General features: G+C 39.7%; 4 protein-coding genes across 6 annotated transcripts; all 4 read right to left on the bottom strand.

Moving 5' to 3' along the window:
- Window positions 1-1,610: 1,610 nt before the first annotated feature.
- On the bottom strand, window positions 1,611-4,109 carry LOC133847067 (synembryn). The gene is made up of 2 exons (XM_062281828.1): window positions 3,889-4,109; window positions 1,611-3,742 (listed from the first exon to the last, which is right to left on the bottom strand). Exons 1-2 carry the CDS (start codon window positions 3,967-3,969, stop codon window positions 2,057-2,059), a joined length of 1,767 nt encoding a protein of 588 aa, XP_062137812.1. The 5' UTR covers window positions 3,970-4,109; the 3' UTR covers window positions 1,611-2,056.
- Window positions 4,110-4,539: 430 nt separating this feature from the next.
- LOC133847066 (kelch-like protein 5) lies at window positions 4,540-12,154 on the bottom strand. Of its 2 annotated transcripts, none has more exons than XM_062281827.1 (6): window positions 11,221-12,154; window positions 8,054-9,091; window positions 7,766-7,973; window positions 7,571-7,693; window positions 6,232-6,468; window positions 4,540-4,757 (listed from the first exon to the last, which is right to left on the bottom strand). In XM_062281827.1, exons 1-6 carry the CDS (start codon window positions 11,526-11,528, stop codon window positions 4,668-4,670), a joined length of 2,004 nt encoding a protein of 667 aa, XP_062137811.1. In that variant the 5' UTR covers window positions 11,529-12,154; the 3' UTR covers window positions 4,540-4,667. The 2 variants fall into 2 exon arrangements, 1 of the variants encoding a protein (XP_062137811.1); XR_009895122.1 differs by having other exon boundaries at window positions 4,640-4,757; window positions 5,825-6,468.
- Window positions 11,669-13,636, bottom strand: LOC133847068 (conserved regulator of innate immunity protein 3-like). The gene has a single exon (XM_062281829.1). The coding sequence runs from the start codon at window positions 13,501-13,503 to the stop codon at window positions 12,655-12,657; it is 849 nt and encodes a 282-aa protein (XP_062137813.1). The 5' UTR covers window positions 13,504-13,636; the 3' UTR covers window positions 11,669-12,654.
- Window positions 13,637-14,324: 688 nt separating this feature from the next.
- Window positions 14,325-17,261, bottom strand: LOC133847690 (dual specificity mitogen-activated protein kinase kinase dSOR1). 2 transcript variants are annotated; one of them, XM_062282871.1, is made up of 4 exons: window positions 16,752-17,261; window positions 15,687-16,317; window positions 14,606-14,935; window positions 14,325-14,526 (listed from the first exon to the last, which is right to left on the bottom strand). In XM_062282871.1, exons 1-4 carry the CDS (start codon window positions 16,859-16,861, stop codon window positions 14,413-14,415), a joined length of 1,185 nt encoding a protein of 394 aa, XP_062138855.1. In that variant the 5' UTR covers window positions 16,862-17,261; the 3' UTR covers window positions 14,325-14,412. The 2 variants fall into 2 exon arrangements, with proteins under 2 accessions (XP_062138855.1, XP_062138854.1); XM_062282870.1 differs by having other exon boundaries at window positions 15,687-16,326; window positions 16,752-17,259.
- Between the last annotated feature and the right edge of the window lie 217 nt (window positions 17,262-17,478).

Here is a 17,478-nt window from a genome sequence, read left to right as displayed (position 1 = left end):
TCGCTCTCACACTCAGATGCTGCTGCAAGTGCGTAATTTTGTTGTTGTTAGTGAACCGCGCATTCTAAATCCGTCTTTACTTTACATGGCTGCAAAGAAGTCAAATGAAAATATAAGAGTCGATCTTATAATGCTGTGTGCTTTTTTTTGCTTTTGGTGATTAGAGGTGTATAAGAATCAGTCCAATAATTTGTATTTTTTTTTTTTTTGTTATGGTTATAAGTGTTTTATATTAATTTTTGTTTTTTTCTGTTTTTTTTTTTTGTTTGTCTAATAATGTGTATTTTTTTGTGATTATAAGTGTTGTAAAAAATTAATAATTTAATTAATGCAAGTTTATTGAAAGTGTTCTCAACCTACATATGTATATACGATGTGTCTGCAATTAAGTGAGGGTGAGTAATTACAAATACAATTACATATATTTATTAACAAACATACTCGAATGTCATGTAAGATTATACAAATGTTTTGAGTTAAAGCTTTCATGGTCGCCTTGGTATTGTAGAATTCTCACTCGCCGTTGGCGTAGCGTTCTCTCTCGTTCGCACTTTTGAGCACTTTAAGCTTGAGTTAAAGCTGAGTTTAGTTTTTTTTTAACTGCTTTTCTTAGATAGAAAGATTGGTTTTGTAAGTGTTTAGAGCGCCTTCGATAATTATGCTTACTGAAATTTACATTCTGTTTTGAATTTTCTCAAGAATTTGGATCTCTATTTTGTATAGGGGCTGAGACATACGGTTGTTGTACATAGCTATAAAATTTTTTATTTTTGAGGAAAAATCGAATTTTTAAATATATTTTACCTATTAAAATAGTAAAGCGGATGCGGAAGAATTTAAAGTAACTAATTTGCTACTAATGAAGAATTACGAAATAAATAATTGTTGTTATACTTTAGGATATATGTAGCTTGGCATTTAGGAATTCTCAGGATTCCGAAAGGATTACATACTTACTGTAGAATCTGTTAATCATCATAAATAAAACTGGATTATCTTGCAAGATGTTCGCTGAGACTTTTTATTAAGCATATATAGTATATAGAGTTCCAACAACTGAAAGTACATACATACATATATATTCGTGTTTCTGTATATAGTAGACCCATTTATATAGTATTAGATGTATATTTAATTCTATGCATACGACATAAGACAAGTGTAAAACTACCGTTAATTGCAATTCGATGGGCAACTTTAACAGCAGCCCATTGACTATCAAGATTGAACACAATAAAGCTCTATATAAGTAGGAGTTAATGGTATGCTTCAAATTAAAACAAAAAACATTGAAAATGGTTTAATCATAGTTCTCGAGAATAAATAATAATAATACAAATTATAATTTGAATAACACAAACACACATACAATTTATTTTTTATACCCCAGCAGAGGGTTTTATGCTTATTAATCAGAAGTTGTTGTGGGAGTTTAATTTTTTTTTATATTTGTATTCAACTATTTGCTGTAAGTGGTTGCCACTAGCAATATTTGGTTGTTGAAGACTCCCGATGTGCCCCGAAAATTATTCACTACTAGAAATGATCTTTGTTTCACAAATGTATCTCTTATATTTAATAATTATTATTAGATTCACTCTGCAAGGGTATTTTCTTTAATTTTGTTGTTTCTTATTGAATTTCCGAAATTTCTTTTGGTTTTTTTTTTGGTTGAGCTTAAGCGTTAAGGTTGACAATGACAATGACAATGACAACAAATGTATTTCTCCGAGTACGACAATAAATTTAAGTTTGAAAGCTAACGACTTGTGTTTTCGCATTCTCTAACTAGATAAATGTATAATGGAATTATATGCACTAAGTACTTAATACACACACAACTTAGATCAATTGTTCTATTAGATCGAAAGAAAAAAAATCAAAACAAAACGATTTCCCGTTTGCGGTTCTGTATAAAAAAGGGTGTTTTTCTCTTTGTTTTTGTTGTTGTTGTTGTTGCAAGGAAGACCCCAAACGATTGTTTTGCATTTTGAACATTACGTTTTTCTTTTTTGATCGATGCGATTCCTATTATCCGATATTTCCCCCGACTTGTTTAAGATTTGCGCTTCTGATCCAATTGCTGCTGCGGCAGACCATCGCGCAGCTGGAGGATGTGTCCGACGGGTTGAGCCTTGCCATCCTTATCGATAAGCGCCGGCTGCACGATGCCATCCTGGTGCAGTTTATCCAACAGATTGACCAACTGCAGTGCCTCGTACTCCTTTTGCTCCTCGGACATGCCTTCGAGGGGATTCCGTTTCGGTTGCTCCACACAACCGAGCACCGGATTGAAGCTCTGCTGTTGCTGTTTGTACTCCTCGGTATCGCTGTCCTCGCTATCCGACGAGTATTCCGTTGTCTCGATGCGTCGACAATCCAAGACACCGCGCTTCGCAAACAATCCGGCGGCATTTCCGTAGCCCGTATACTTGATCATGCGTCCCACATCCTCTTTGCACAGGACAAACAACAGTTCGGCGGAGAGATCACGCAATATCATGGCGGGCAGCGTAAGGAATCGGCATAGATGATTGCGCAGCTCATTGCCAATCTCCGGCCGTTGGCTGACATCCTTTAGAGGTGGCAAGATCTCTTGCCTCAAATAATGACGCATCACGCGATCGCTGCGCGCACATTTCACCAGCACCGTGAGTACCGGCGACAACAGTTCTGCGGAGCTCGCTTGAGTATCCTTCTGATTTAGACCGGCGCGCAGGAAGTCCAACAACACGCCCAGACCGCGCACATTGCGTCGCTCATAGCATTGGGCACAACACTTGAGCGTGGACTGTGCAACAGGAGCAGGAGCAGCCGAAGCAGCAGCAGCAGCCTCTGCACCTTCAGCTGGTTGAGGCACATCCGTCTCTGTCTCCGCCGTTGGCTGTTCCGCCTCCGTTTCGGCATTGCTGCACTTGACGGTCAACTCGACGAGGCAACTGCTCGTGATGTTCGTCAGCAAATTGATGGCATGCGTGACCACAGCACGTTCCCGCTCGGTGGCCAGACTGCCGAAGCGCAACAAGAGCTCACGCAGCACACCGGTCAAGTGCAGACTTTGGATTTCGCTCTCGTTGGGACTCTTGTCCGGTGTGCTCGTCACCGTGAACATCACCTTGAGCAGCTCGATGATAGTGTTGAGCTGCTCATCGGTGAAACACGTCGTCGTCGTCGACGTCGTTGTTGTCGTTGTCCCATCGGTCAACTTATCATCCAGCCACTTGGTCATATAGGTCATGCCATTGAGATCGATTTGTAGACGCGTTCGTGCCGACGGATCCAGTGCGGTGAGCAGAAACAATAGCTTCATGTCATGGTACTCCAAGGTGCTGGGATAGCTATGCATCGTGGAGACATTCCCCAGGCGTTTAACCACCGCATCGAGTGCATGTTGTCGCAGGCATTGACGCCGACATTGTTCATTCTGATAGACCAAGTTGCACAAACACTTGAGGGTCTCGGTCATAATGGCAGCTTGGGGCTCCGCCAGCTGTGACAGATCCAAGTCCTGGTCATCGCCGCTGCCATCGAGACGGGCCAGGCTGAGCAGTGTGTTCACATCGGGTTCGATGAAATGCGTCTCCAGGCTGAATTCATCGCGCGTCAGGATGCGCACCGTGTTGAGGCATTGTGTGTGGAGTGCGGCAAGTGTTGCATCGTCCAGTATGCCGAATATGGCCAGCCAGAGAGCGTACCATTGGTTGTTCGCATGGAAGCTGTCAAAGACCAGCAGATTTGCATTCTGCCACACCCACACACACACACCAGCATAAACACAATGAAACACATCAATCAATCAATCAATTATTAGTCACGAAAGTGTGTGTGAGTAAGTGAGTTTGTAGGTTTTCTTCAGCTCTATATTTTTTTTCTTCACAGCGTACATACCTTTGTATTGAATTCGCTTAGGATGTCGGCAATGTAGGCGGTATCCTTGTTCTCAAGCCGTTTCAACTGCTCCGCATCCATGATGCCAACTCTGATTGTTGTGAGAAGCTCGTCGTCAGTCGAACAATGATTGCTAATTGGATTTGAATTTTAATTGAATTGTTGTGCTCCCGATTCCGATGTCAATACTTTCTGCGGGCGCAAGAAGTGCAAACAAAAATATACTAGACACGCAAAATACCAAATGCTTTGCAGTGTGACCGCCTCGTCTGCACCGCTGGTCACATATCAAATGTACCGTATTGTTCTGGCCTCCATCTTGGAAGCAAAATAATAGTTTAAATTATGCAGTTTATTTTTGCAATTTTACAACCAGTAGGATTTAATACAAATCCCTGCGCGAAAAATACCAAAACTGTTATCGATAACTATTTTGTTATCAGCAAAGAAAAGAAGACGTTACATTTTGATTTTCATGTTGTTCGCTGCAATTCGTTCGTTGCAACGTTTTAAACAAAGAATACATTTTATTACAAAAAAATACATATTCAGTGTATACAATTTATGCGTAGTGTATGTTTTGTTTTGATTGTGTAAAAATATAAATATATGATTGTAGAAAATAATACGTAATACATTCTTGCATGTATGTTTTTGTTTTTTTTGTTTGTTAAGTTACCATTTTGTGTAGGCTTTCGTTTGTTTTGATTTCTTTACTTGTTTGTTTGTTTACTTAAATTTACATATATAGTTTTGTTTTTTGATTTTTTATTTCACAATTACATATGATAGTAGTCGACAAATTCGACGGATCTACGGCGCAAATAGCAGATTGGATCCAATCTAACTGGCTTCCACTTCTTCTTTTTCTACAAATATTCGCGAAAATGCAGTAAGAAAAAAAACGTTGAAAGGAGGAAAAAGAAAGAAAATAATAATAAACAATTAGAAATAAATGCTTGCAATTGTAATGTATACAAATAGATGTATGCATCCATATATAGTATGTATGTATGTTGTGGTAATAATAAATGACAATCAAAAAATGAGAGAGTGCAAAATAGCTGCAAAATTATTTTCATACTTCATCATCGGTTTCTTCAGTGAGTTGGTTTTCTTGTTTTTTTTTCTTTTTTGTAAATTTGCACTATCTAGAAACTAATTATATATATATATATATGTATGTAAATTTAAATAGATATATAAATGGTATGTATACGAATAAAATGGGTATGAATGCATATAATAATATAGTAACCATAATTGTACTTAGTCGTACACTTCATGCAAAAGATATATAGTATTATATATATATGTATATTGAAATACTCAATTAGTTGGATCATTTAGTCTTACGTACGTTGCATGCAAAACCATCACTGGCCATAATAATAATAATAATACGAATAATAATAATATAGTATGTTGTTGTGAGCTGCCACCAGGAAGAGAATTTGCATTGACCATATACAACACACATCATTAAACGAGGATGAAGCATACGACAGCATTGAACAAATACATATTACATATAAAGTAGAGTCTATATAGTACTTGGTTAATGATGATGGAATGTGATGGATAACACATATGTAAATCGGATCGGTCCAATGAGATTTTACAGTACAAATAATATCAAAATTCATACATGGATGTCTTTTTGTTGTTTTTTTTTTTGTAGCTGTAGCTTTAGGTTTTAGTTTTGATAGCCCCGCAGCAGCATGCATTAATTATATATTCGTCTTCTTATTTTTGTTGTTTTTTGGTTACTTGGTCACTTGGCAGATGCTTGAGCATTTGCCTCTTTTTCTTTTTCGATTTTATCACTGGGCATGAGATTACTTTTAGAGCAACAGCGGTTAAATGCGTTGTGTATGCATATGTGTGCGTGTTTGTGTGTGTGTGTGTGTGTGTGTATGTGTGTGTAGCAACGTACCAACAAATGCCAGACCAGGCCAAAGGATCGAACCATTTTTGATGAAACTATCGTGTATGTTAAGCAGAATCAAATCAAATTTATGTTAAGAATTTGTCATCGCTAACGTAATCGATAATTTCGCAAAATTGGCTTGATATGTTTGTTTGTTTGTTTGTTGTGTTATGTTATGTTGGCATGTCTCTCGTATGTCGATCGATAGGTAATAGGAGTATGTAGTAATTGGGTAAATAGGAATATAGTAGTAGTAGTAGTAGTAGTAGTAGTAGCAGCAGCAGCAGCAGTGGTCATAGTGCATTTTTTTGGCAGTACAACAGCTCATACACAACTACAACAACACAGCAACACGCAACAACAGCAACAACATCAACATCAACAACAATGATAATTGGAAGTGTGAACTAAACTGTAGCACTGGCCGGCGGCTGTGGAGCCGCTGGCGGAATAACATTCGGTATGGCAACAACACATGCGCCAGCTCGGGGCAGTGACATGGGCGCCAATTCATTCCATCCATTCCGCACCGGATCGTATTCCTCGACATTCTTCAACGCGTTCTTGCCATCGTACCCGCCGACGACAATCAAGCGATCACCCAACAGAGCACAACCAATTGCATCACGTCCCAATGACAGCGAACAGATCTAGATAAAAAAAATAAATGGAACGTTGCGGTATTATATAAAATCAAATTATTTGAGACAGTGTTGCCAACTTTTGCTATTGTCCATCTCTAACTGATATATTAGGGAGGATAATGAAATGGCATTAGAGATGGAACGTTGGATAATCATGCAAACTAAATGAAGCTCATTCATTTTGAGAATGAATTACGAGTAATAAATGTTTTACCAAACTAAATAACATTTGTCATAACTTTTGCTATTGTCCATCGCTAACCGATGTCTTAGGAAGGATAATGAATGTGTATTAGAGATGAAACATTGGGTAATCACGTAGCAGTGATATATTTACAAAATATGTATTAAAAATAGCTCGAGTAATAAGTTTTACCAAACTAAATATGTACATTTTTTCATGTCTTTTGCTATTGTCCATCTCTAACCGATATACTAGAGAGGATAATGAATGTGTATTAGACGTGGAACATTGGGTAATGATCAAATTATTTGAGACTACTTCAAAGTGTTGGCAACTTTTGCTATTGTCCATCTCTAACCGATATAGTAGGATAACCGATATAGTAAAGGATAATCAATGTGTTTTAGATATGGAACATGGGCTAATCAAATTATTTGAGATGGAACGTCGGATAATCATGCAAAAAAAACCAAATGAAGCTCATTCATTTTTTTGCGAAATAATTACGATTAATAAATGTTTTACCAAACTAAATAACATTTGTCATGACTTTTGCTATTGTCCATACTTAACCGGTGTATTAGGTAGGACAATGGATGTGTATTAGAGATGATACATTGGGTAATCACGTAGCAGTGACATATTTACAAAATATGTATTAAAAATAGCTCGAGTAATAAGTTTTACCAAACTAAATATATATTTTCATGTCATTTACTATTGTCCATCTCTAACAGCTATATTAGGTTGGAAATTGAATGTGTATTAGAGATGGAACATCGGGTAATCACGTAGTAATGACACAATTACAATATATGTATTAAAAATACCTCGAGTAATAGAAGTATTGACAAACTGAACAAGTTTCGTTTTGAAAATAGCTGAAGTGGCAACACTGAACAACCCATCGATAATAATGCTTACCAATGTCCAAGTATCGCTGACTGGATCATAGCGTTCAACAGTTTCGGTGCGACTCACCATCGGATTGCTGGCCGGACAATCATGACCGCCCAAGGCATAAAGAAAACCATTTGCCACAGTCACCTGCCGTTAAGAGACGTACAAGTAATTATTGAAAGCCAATGTGGTCATTCATTTGATGTGGAGACAACTTACGCCAACGCCGCCGCGACGTTGATTCATTGGAGCGAGGAGAGTCCATTTGTTGGTATGCGGATCGTAGCACTCGATGGAACGATGACAGACGGTGCCATCGCGTCCGCCCACCGCATAGAGACGACCGCCGAGCACCGCAACGCCAGCTGTGGAACGCATCGATGACATGGGTGCCACATAGCTCCAGCTGCGTGTCACAGGATCCCAGCTGCAAACACAGAGAGAAAATAAATACGATGCCAATTAAAATGAAAATTGAAATTCGATTCCGATCGTGATTCCAATTACCGTTCCACTGTGTTCAGGTAACTCCAGCCATCGTGTCCACCGACCGCATACAGAGGTCCCTCAAGCACCGCAACACCGAGACCATGTCGTGGCGTTGCCATCGGATTCAGGGGTGCCCATGCCATCGTATTCAAGTCCAAGCTCTCCACCGTATTCAACGTTTTGAGCCCATCCCGACCACCGACCAATATCAATTTATCCTCCATGACAGCGGCACCGAATTGCAAACGACGTCCGGTCATATGCTTCCAGGGCGTCCATTTGTCGAGTCGCGGACAATAGCTCTCAATGCTAATGGCCCCCTTGTGCACATCCATCCCACCGACGGCCAACAGACGTCCCACAGTCGATTTGCGTGGCGTTGTGCGTTCGGTTCTCGATCGACGCTCAGGCATCAGATGCCATTTGAAGGCCTCCATCACCAGTTGCTGGCACTCGTTCGAGCTGCACACGTTCTCCACATGATCCATGATGAAGGCGGGTTGCAGCAACGGCAGACGAACGAGGGCCAACAGCTCGGCAATGTGCTGCTCCCGATTGGGGGCATCGTGACGCACCCATGACATCAGACTGTGGAAGACATCCTGTTCGGAGGGTACGTTGAGATCATCGCTGCACAGCAGCTTGCCCAATTGATCGGCATTCAGCTGAAAGAACTCCTGATTCTGGCACACTTGCATGAAATACTGACACGTATACGCCTGGGCCAAACGCAACAGTGTCGTGCAGCTCTGTTGTTCCGCAAAGAATGCAAAGCCCAAACAATTCGACGGATGCAATTGGCGGGCCAAGAAGTTGCAGCATGCGGTGACCACAGCATTCAGCTGCAACAGACACGCGGTGGCGAGCAGCGTCTCCACCGTGTCCTCGCGCAACTCAATGAATCCTGTGTAGCAATACTGCACCAGCAGCTGCAGCGCATCTCCGTTCACCTCGCCCAGCGTCACCTCATGTTCCTTCGTCTCGCGCAGCGATCCCGTGAACATGGCCGAAAAGTATGCGCTAGACGCAGATAGCACCAATCGATGAGCGGGCACACTATAAAAGAAAAGAAAATGAGGACATAATATTCATTATTAAGAATCTTAATAGACAGGTTTGATCTTTTAAATGAGGATATGATTTTAATTATTAAGAATCTTAGTAGAGAATTTTATACATTTAAATGAAAATGAGGATTGAATTTTCATTTTAGAATTATGTACTTTTGTAAGAAAAGGAGGATAGGATTTATATTATTAAGAATCTTAATAGACAGTTTCACCCTTGTAAAAGAAAATGAGGATAGGATTTTCATTATTAAGAATCTTAAAAGACAGGTTTGAACTTTTAAATTGGGGACAAGATTTTTATTGTAAAGAATCTTAATAGATAGTTCCACCCTTTTAAAAAAAAATTATAGGATTATTTATTATTAAAAATCGTAATAGAAAGTTTCACACTTTTAAAAGAAAATGAGAATTCGATTTTTATTATTAAGAATTTTAATAGACAAGTTTGCGCTTTTAAAGAAAATGAGAATTCGATTTTTATTTTTAAGAATTTTAATGGACAGGTTTGTACTTTTTAAGAAAATGAGGATAGGATTTTAAATTTTAATAATCTTAATAGACAGTTTCACCCTTTTAAAAGAAAATGAGGATAGGATATTTATTATTAAGAATCTTAATAAACAGTTTCACCCTTTTTAAAGATTATTATAGGATTTTAAAAAGAAATGTCGATAGGATTTTCATTATTAAGAATCGTTACTGGTTTGAACTTTTTAAATGAGGATAATTAAAAATCATAATAGGCAGTTTTGCACTTCATAGGTTGACTTTTTTCGTATTAACTAGAAAGAATTTGTATTTTTCCCCAACAAAACAAGAACGGAAATATACATATTTCAAATAGGCAAGGTAAATGGATGAATAAATGGAGATATTATTTTTGTATATTGTTTTGTGATAATTTCAAAGTAAACTTGCAAGAATGCTAGATTGTTATGGTAGGTCAACACTTGAATATTTTTTAAAACTAACGACAAATAAAACAGTATTTAAATTGTGATCTGAAATATTCTCTAAGTCTAAAAGAAAGAGAAGACCAGTCAATATAATGATTATAAATCGTTGGATTTCCCTTTAAGTAATACAAGGTTCTCAAATCCTTTTTTTTTCTTTATTCTTTACAGGGAGGTTTAAAGTTCATAAAGATATATTTCTTTTTAATTTGACCACAACTTGGGGAAATTTTGTAATTAAGATCAATCAAAACGGTTCGATTGATTGGTTTATTTAGAAGTGGACTCTTTGTATATGTATATATCGATAACACACACTGCAATTCAAGTTGATCAAATTGCGATCGAAGAATTGTGTGGTGACAGTGTGCGTAACTCAATATTAAATAAATAATATTGTTTATGTCCAATTTAATGCTTTTGATTTGAACAATTGCCAGCTCACTTCGCTGATCATTAAATAAAACAAACAAAATGGAAGAGTTGACAAATCGCGTTTAATTAATTTGTCTCGACAAAATTGTGGTAACTGTTTTGCAATCAAATGTGTATATACGCAATAACTATTAACTATGCTCCACTGTGCAGAGAGCACATCAATCATTTTATTTTATTTTATGTTGTTTGTTTCCTTTTTCATTTGTTACTAAAATATTGCCTACTCGCTTGCACTGCAGCGACTAGCAAGAGAGAGTGAGAGAGTGTGGAAGAGAGATCATTGGGAGAGCAGCAGAGCAGAGAGCATAAAGAAAACGCAATTAGTGCGACGCGTTGTGTTTACTGTTGAAATTGCACTGCTGCTGCTGCTGATGTCGCTGTCGACGTCGATGTCGCGTCTGTCGCGATTTGTTGTTGCTGCTGCTGTTGTTGTTGGTATGGTATGGAAAGAGAGACTGGGGAAACTGGTGTCGCAAATGCGAAACAGACAAAGAACCAAGTGAACTGCGCGCTAAAGTGAAGGTCAGATGTGCGACAGGAGAGTGCTGGAGGAGAGTATAGGGAAGGCACAGCTCATACCGGATGGTGAATTGCTAATGAGTTGAAGGGGGGGATCGAATAAACACAGGAGGAGGAGGAGGCGGATGATTGCTTTTGCGCATTGCAACACAAACTTTCCATTCTTTGTTGATGTGATGTGAGTTGTGTCCTCTATAGTACTTACCGCTTGCCATCGGTGCCAGCGATGAGCACCACATCGCACAGCTGCTGGCTGTCAACATAGAGTTGCATGCGCTTGAGAACGCTGTCCGCATGATCGCGACACCGAAAGAACTCGTCCTGGCTGCCAGCCGAATTGAGGCTGGCCAAACTGTAATCACGCGACAGCGATTCAAGCGTATTCTCCGCCATCATCGAGATGTGTCCCGATGTCGATGCGGTTGAGTCGCGACTTGGACTCTCTTTTTGTTGTTGTGGTTGTTGTTGCTGTTGTTGTTGTTGATTATTATTCACATTCGCCGACGATGACATTTTTACTCTTTTGTTTTGTTTCCGAAACAGCACAAGAACAAATTTTGTTTTGTAGATTTAGTGAACTCCTTCGTCGTCGTTATCCTTCTCTTGTCATGTCACCAGCAGCCAAAGCAGCAGCTTTCCTTTTTTGTTTTGTGTTTTTGTGTGCTGTGGGACGTCCGCGTTGCAACGCTCAGTTTGACTGACTGTTTGGCTCTTGTTGTTGTTATGGCGCGTGGTAAGCTGTTGCTTTGTTTAGCTGCACTTGCATTTCTCACACGCATACATCACTATACCATGTGTGTGGATGTGTGTATGTGTTTATGTATTTTGCACACACCAACTCCAACTATTACAGCGAGTCAGCGCAGTCACTGCTGACGTCGCAGTCAACTTCTTGCTGCCTGCCTGGCTCTCGACTCTATCTCGCGATGTCAACGCGCTGCTTACTGCGCTCTTACTCTGCTGTGACTGTCAACAAAACAACACACAACTGCGAATTGTGTACAACGAACGGGGAACGCATGCAGCGTAGACCGACGTCGCAGTCCGCTGCCGCTACCGCTGCCTCTGCTCGCGTTGCGCAGACAAAGAACTTTTTACTGCGTCCGGAACTGTGAGAGCGCTGTTGCTTTGCTTTGTTATTTTTTTTTTCCAACTGCTGCTGCTGCTGCTGCTGTTGGGTTAACTACAAATTTCAATTACGCAGAAATTGCGTACTGCAAATTGTGAATGCGAAATCCGTGACTAAGCATAATAAACACACACACACAGCGACAGCACTTATCAACGAAAAAAAGCAAAACAGAAAGAAAAACTAACTACAACTGCTAATTTCAGTATTTATTTTGGCACACTCTGCAACAATAACAACGACAACGACAACGACCCGAGCAATGCATAGAGTTGTGTTTGATGTTTTCATTTTGCTCGCTCGCTTGCTTGCTGTCGTCACAGGTTACGGCGTTGCCAGCCAACCAAAGCTCGACTGCTGCACTTAACGGGGACTTTAAGCGGCGTTGCCACCCCGTTGAAAGCGCGAGCGCGTCTTTTGAATGTCATTGAAAGCGCAGTTTGCAGTTTGCATTTTCGATTTTTATTTTTCATTGAGCACATAACATTCGAGTATAATTGCAATTAGGTTTTAATTATTTGCCTCTTTGATGGGCTGCGGTAGGCCGACAGTGAACTTTGATAGATTCTCAAGAAACTCGATATACAGCGCATGTTCACGTGCCGTTGCCAAGTCGGACAGTTTGCGTGCAAACTCCTGGGTAATGCCCTTTTCCTCCAGCATCTCGACCAACATCGCTTGCAGATCGTCATCAATCAACGATGCATCCACCGTGAAGCAACTGTCGTTCCAACCATTCATGTATAGCGACAAATCTTGTATCTCGAATAGATCATTTTGCAGCTGCTCTGGTTCAATGTCCTCCAGGGCCGTCGACTTGAACACACAGAATACGGAGAGCATCAAATTGTTGCGCTTGATTAACACCTCGAATTTGGGAACACTTCGCACCGTCGTCGAACAATCTCCGCCGCCATCGTTATCGACGTCGCCATCGCCTCCGCTAGCTTCATTATCCACATTGCGATTTGGCACACTCTTGCTGACATTAAAGAACACATTGATGCACTCGTCGGACGACTGTTTCACCAACTCCACCTTGGAGCCCGTAAAGTGACCGACAAAATCATCAATCTTGTAAGGCGGTTTCAGCGGCACTTGCATGCGACGTTCTTCAATAATTTCCGCCGTAATCAGCTCAAGTAAATCGCGTTGCAGCGCCGTTAAACCTTGTGGCGGGGACAACGATTCCGTCTTCAGCTTATCATCCTTGGGTGTTTCTTGCTTCACAGCTTCGTCCTTCAAGTGTTGCATTTGCATTGCGGACACAACGAGCGTTCGTTGCATTTGTTTGGCCAAGCGACAGTTGGTCAATAGCACGGAACGCCCCAGCTTACAAATCTTCAAAAAGTTCGACATAGTTGCACAAAAAAACAAAAGCAATATCGTACAAAATGTTGCAAAAAAGGAAAAAACAATTTTACAAAGCGAGTGAGAAAATTTTGTTAGGCTACACACGACAAGGGAGCAAAGTCAACGAGTGAAGTGAGAGACTTTATATAGCTAAACAAAATCTCGAGAAATTAAATTTCCAAGCATACTACGATCTGGAAGAAAATCGAAAAGATTTACAACGAAAAGAGTTACACCAAAATGATTATTTTTAAACGAACTAACTCTCTATATCTTTCTATGACATTTCATACATTTTTCTCTAACACATTTTTGGTAATATAGAATATTGAATGTCTTTGTAATTGTGTGAAACTCATTGCTTAAGATTATTTATGAAAATCAATCCATAAACATTGCAATGAATCTCATTGCTTAAGATTATTTACGAAATTCATTCCATAAATATTACAATGAACTGAAAACTAATTTATAAATATTACAAATTTCTTTCTTACATCATAATTTCTTAAGATTACAATCCCCGAAAGTCAAAATCCCCAAAAAAATTGAAAAACTTGCATTTACGATCTTGAATTCGACTGTTTTATTTTAGCATTTTCTTTAGTTTTTGATTTGCTTCTTTCTTCCATTGTGTGTTCTTTTGAGTATAAAGATCAGAGCGCGAAAGAGACGGCCAACATACACACGCACAAAGAGTGTGAGCAAGACGTAGACGTAGATAAAAGAGGGAGAGAGAGAGAGATGGTGAGTGAATAGGGGGGGGATAGCAGCAAGTTGATACAACAAGTACAATACAATACATACAAATAAATAACGTGGTGTAGTTTTGTAATGTGCGTGTGCGTGTATCTTAAATAAAGATTGTTGTTCTGTTCGTGTTTACAGGAATGATAATTATTATTATTATTATTATTAGTTGGGCGATGTATTGCGTTTCGGCGTCGATGGCGGCAAATCCATTGTCTTGCACACCCAACCCGATATGTCCACATCTTCGACCTCCGCCTTGCGTATCCATGGATGGCTCTTCAAGTATTCGAAAAACAACAAAGAGAGTTCAGAAAGTTTAAATATAGAAAGGTAAATAAACGAGACAACATAATACCAGCAGTGTCTTGAGATCGGCTCGCTCATCGGGCTGTTTCTTGAGGCAGATGTCGACGAAATCCTTGAACTCTGTTGAGAATATCTTGTGCTCCAACTTGGGCGGCGGTTCATTCACAATGTAGTCCAACAGCTCGAATATCGCCATCACTTTCGGCTCCAACACCGTCTGCTGTCCATCCTCATTGGCATTCTCTGCGAATATTGACTCCAGTGTGACCGTATCTGGCGGCGGAATCGGATACATGCCAATGGCCATTTCCACTAGCGATAAACCCAATGACCAAATGTCCGACTGCACCGAATAGTGTGTACCCTGCAATCGTTCAGGCTGCAAAAGGGAGAAAAATTCAATGTAAATTAGTTTTGAAACGATTTGAAATTGGGTGCTTTCCTTGGTTTCTTTCTGAATTAGTAGTGAAATGTGTTCAAATTGCGTTATTTCGTTCATTTCTGAACGATTATAAATTATAGATTTGCGTTTTAGAGATATTTAAAAATAATAATAAATACTTAGAAATAAAAAAAAAATCATTTTAATCTACACAAAATTAAGAATTGAGCTAAAAGAAAAATTGAGGTTTACAAATATTCATCTAGTATTGAAAATTTTGCTAAAGTTGAATTAAATTCCAAATAAATTTTGAATTTGTATGCCATTGATTTCTAGGGAAAAGTATCTCAATATAAATAATGTTGATGCTAACCAAATGGATCTTATAAATCAATATAATTGTAAAATTTGAGAATGTTTTTGCGAGATAAAATAAATAGAAATGAATTTTGTGGGCACTAAATTATATAAATATTAATAATGTTGATGCTAAGCAAATGGAACGGATCAAATAAATAGAAATGAATTTTCTGGGAAATAATTTATGTATATTAATAATATTGAATACAAATGGAACAGATTAATATTGTGGAATATTAGAAAACGGTTTTTCAAGGTCGAAAGTTATGTAGTATTTGTTTTTCGTGGTTTTGCTGAAATCTAGGAACACAAACCGTCTATTTTACAACGCGATTCTAGGGACAAAACTGCCTTGTTGTTAGTATATAGTGTAGTTGATAATACTGACCGACATGTAGCTTCGCGTGCCCACAAACGAGTTCGCCATCGAATCAATCAGCTGACCCGACACACCAAAATCACAGATCTTAATCTCGCCGCTGCTGTTGACGAGTATGTTGCTCGGCTTCACATCCCGATGGATGATCGCATGCTTGTCCCGCAGATAGCTGAGTCCCTTGAGCACCGCCAGCGTGATGCGACCCAATATCGATTCCGGTATGCGTCCCGCCCGCTTCAGAATGAGATCGAGACTCCCGCCATCCATGTACTCCATGCAAATGCTGATCTCGCCGTCGCTGTAGAAGGCGCCATAGAAGCCAACGATGTGGGGGAAATTGCATTCGTGGAGGACTTTCAGTTCGCGCAGGATTTGCTTTTTGATCGCCGGCTTCACCTCCAGATGGATCAGTTTGCGGGCCATTATCAGTTTGGTGAGTGTGTGACGGACCTTCATGACAACGCCGCCGTTGCCGGAGCCCAGTTCGCCCAGCTTCTCGAGATCCTCCTCGGATAGTTCGCCGATTTTCTCCTTTTGGCTGAGAAAGACTTTGATCCGTTTGCGTTCGGTGTCGTCCATGTCGAGGCCCTCCAGGGTTTCGGTTAATGCATCGATGCTCGTCTTTGGCTTCCCCAGCAAACTGTGTGTGCTTTAATTTAACTTTTTAATGCATTTTGTGCAGAACAAAACGAAAAGCAGAAAACAACAACTATGAACTGTAAGGGAGGAGGGGAACGTGGATGGGGGAATATGGGGTGTGCCGGTAAAGGATGTAGAGATGGCAAAGATTTTCTACACACACACACACACACGCATACATGTGTGCTTATGTGTGTGTGTGTGTTTGTCGCACTGCGTGCGTCATTTTGGACAACAACAAGAACAGGAAAAACACTTTTTGCTTTTGCTTTACTTTACTTTACTTTTCTTTGCATTTGACTTTGTGGGCGGGGTTGTGGGGGCGTTTGAAAAGCAATCAAAACTGTGTATACACTTATGTTATGTGCACATATACATAGATACGATATATGCACATATCTAATATGTATAGATTGAAATAACTCATATATTTACTCTGTTCCCGATGGTGTTTTAAATGGTGGCGTTGGTGCCACTTGTGTGGCAGCAACAGTTGCTTCCACATTCACCGGTGGCAGCACTAGGTTTAGTTTATTTTTCGACATCTCTCTGCTCCTTCGTCTTCTTCTTGATCACACAGCAAACACACGAATTTAATACGATTCAAAAAACAAACAACAAACAAAAAAAAAAACAAAAGTGATATAAATCGCCGACGTTTGCTGAGGATGGATTGGTCGAAGGAGGGGGGAAGACGCGAGGATTTTTTTTTTGGTTGCCAGCAGCAGCAGCAGCAGTGAAGAACCGACAGCGTTGACCACAAATTGTATAATCAGCAAACTGTTGTAGGTGGTTGGTTAGTTGGTTCGTTTGGCTTGCGGTCCCTCCTCGCAACAACAATAACAACAATAGCGACGACAACAACAACAGATTATTTGTACCGCACAATTTCGCGAATTTTTATGGCCAAGATTGTTGATTTCCTATCGATAGCGCAACGCACCGATAACGGAAAAATCTTGACAACGCCGCCGCCGGCACTTATCGTTTGTCTGGGTCACGTATGACGTCACTGCTGACCATTTTAGACATTCGCATTGCGCAGTGTAGTAAATTAAGCATTTTATGTTTTTACAACATTAAATTGAAATTTGCAAACATTATTTTTAATAATTAGAATGTAAATAATGAAATAGGGAAAAGGCAAACGCATCAGTGCGCA

This window comes from Drosophila sulfurigaster, chromosome X, assembly GCF_023558435.1.
Source record: "Drosophila sulfurigaster albostrigata strain 15112-1811.04 chromosome X, ASM2355843v2, whole genome shotgun sequence".
Classification (NCBI taxonomy): Eukaryota; Metazoa; Arthropoda; class Insecta; order Diptera; family Drosophilidae; genus Drosophila; species Drosophila sulfurigaster.
The sequence above is the reverse complement of the archived record's forward strand: the minus strand, read 5'-3'. Positions and strand labels throughout refer to the sequence as shown.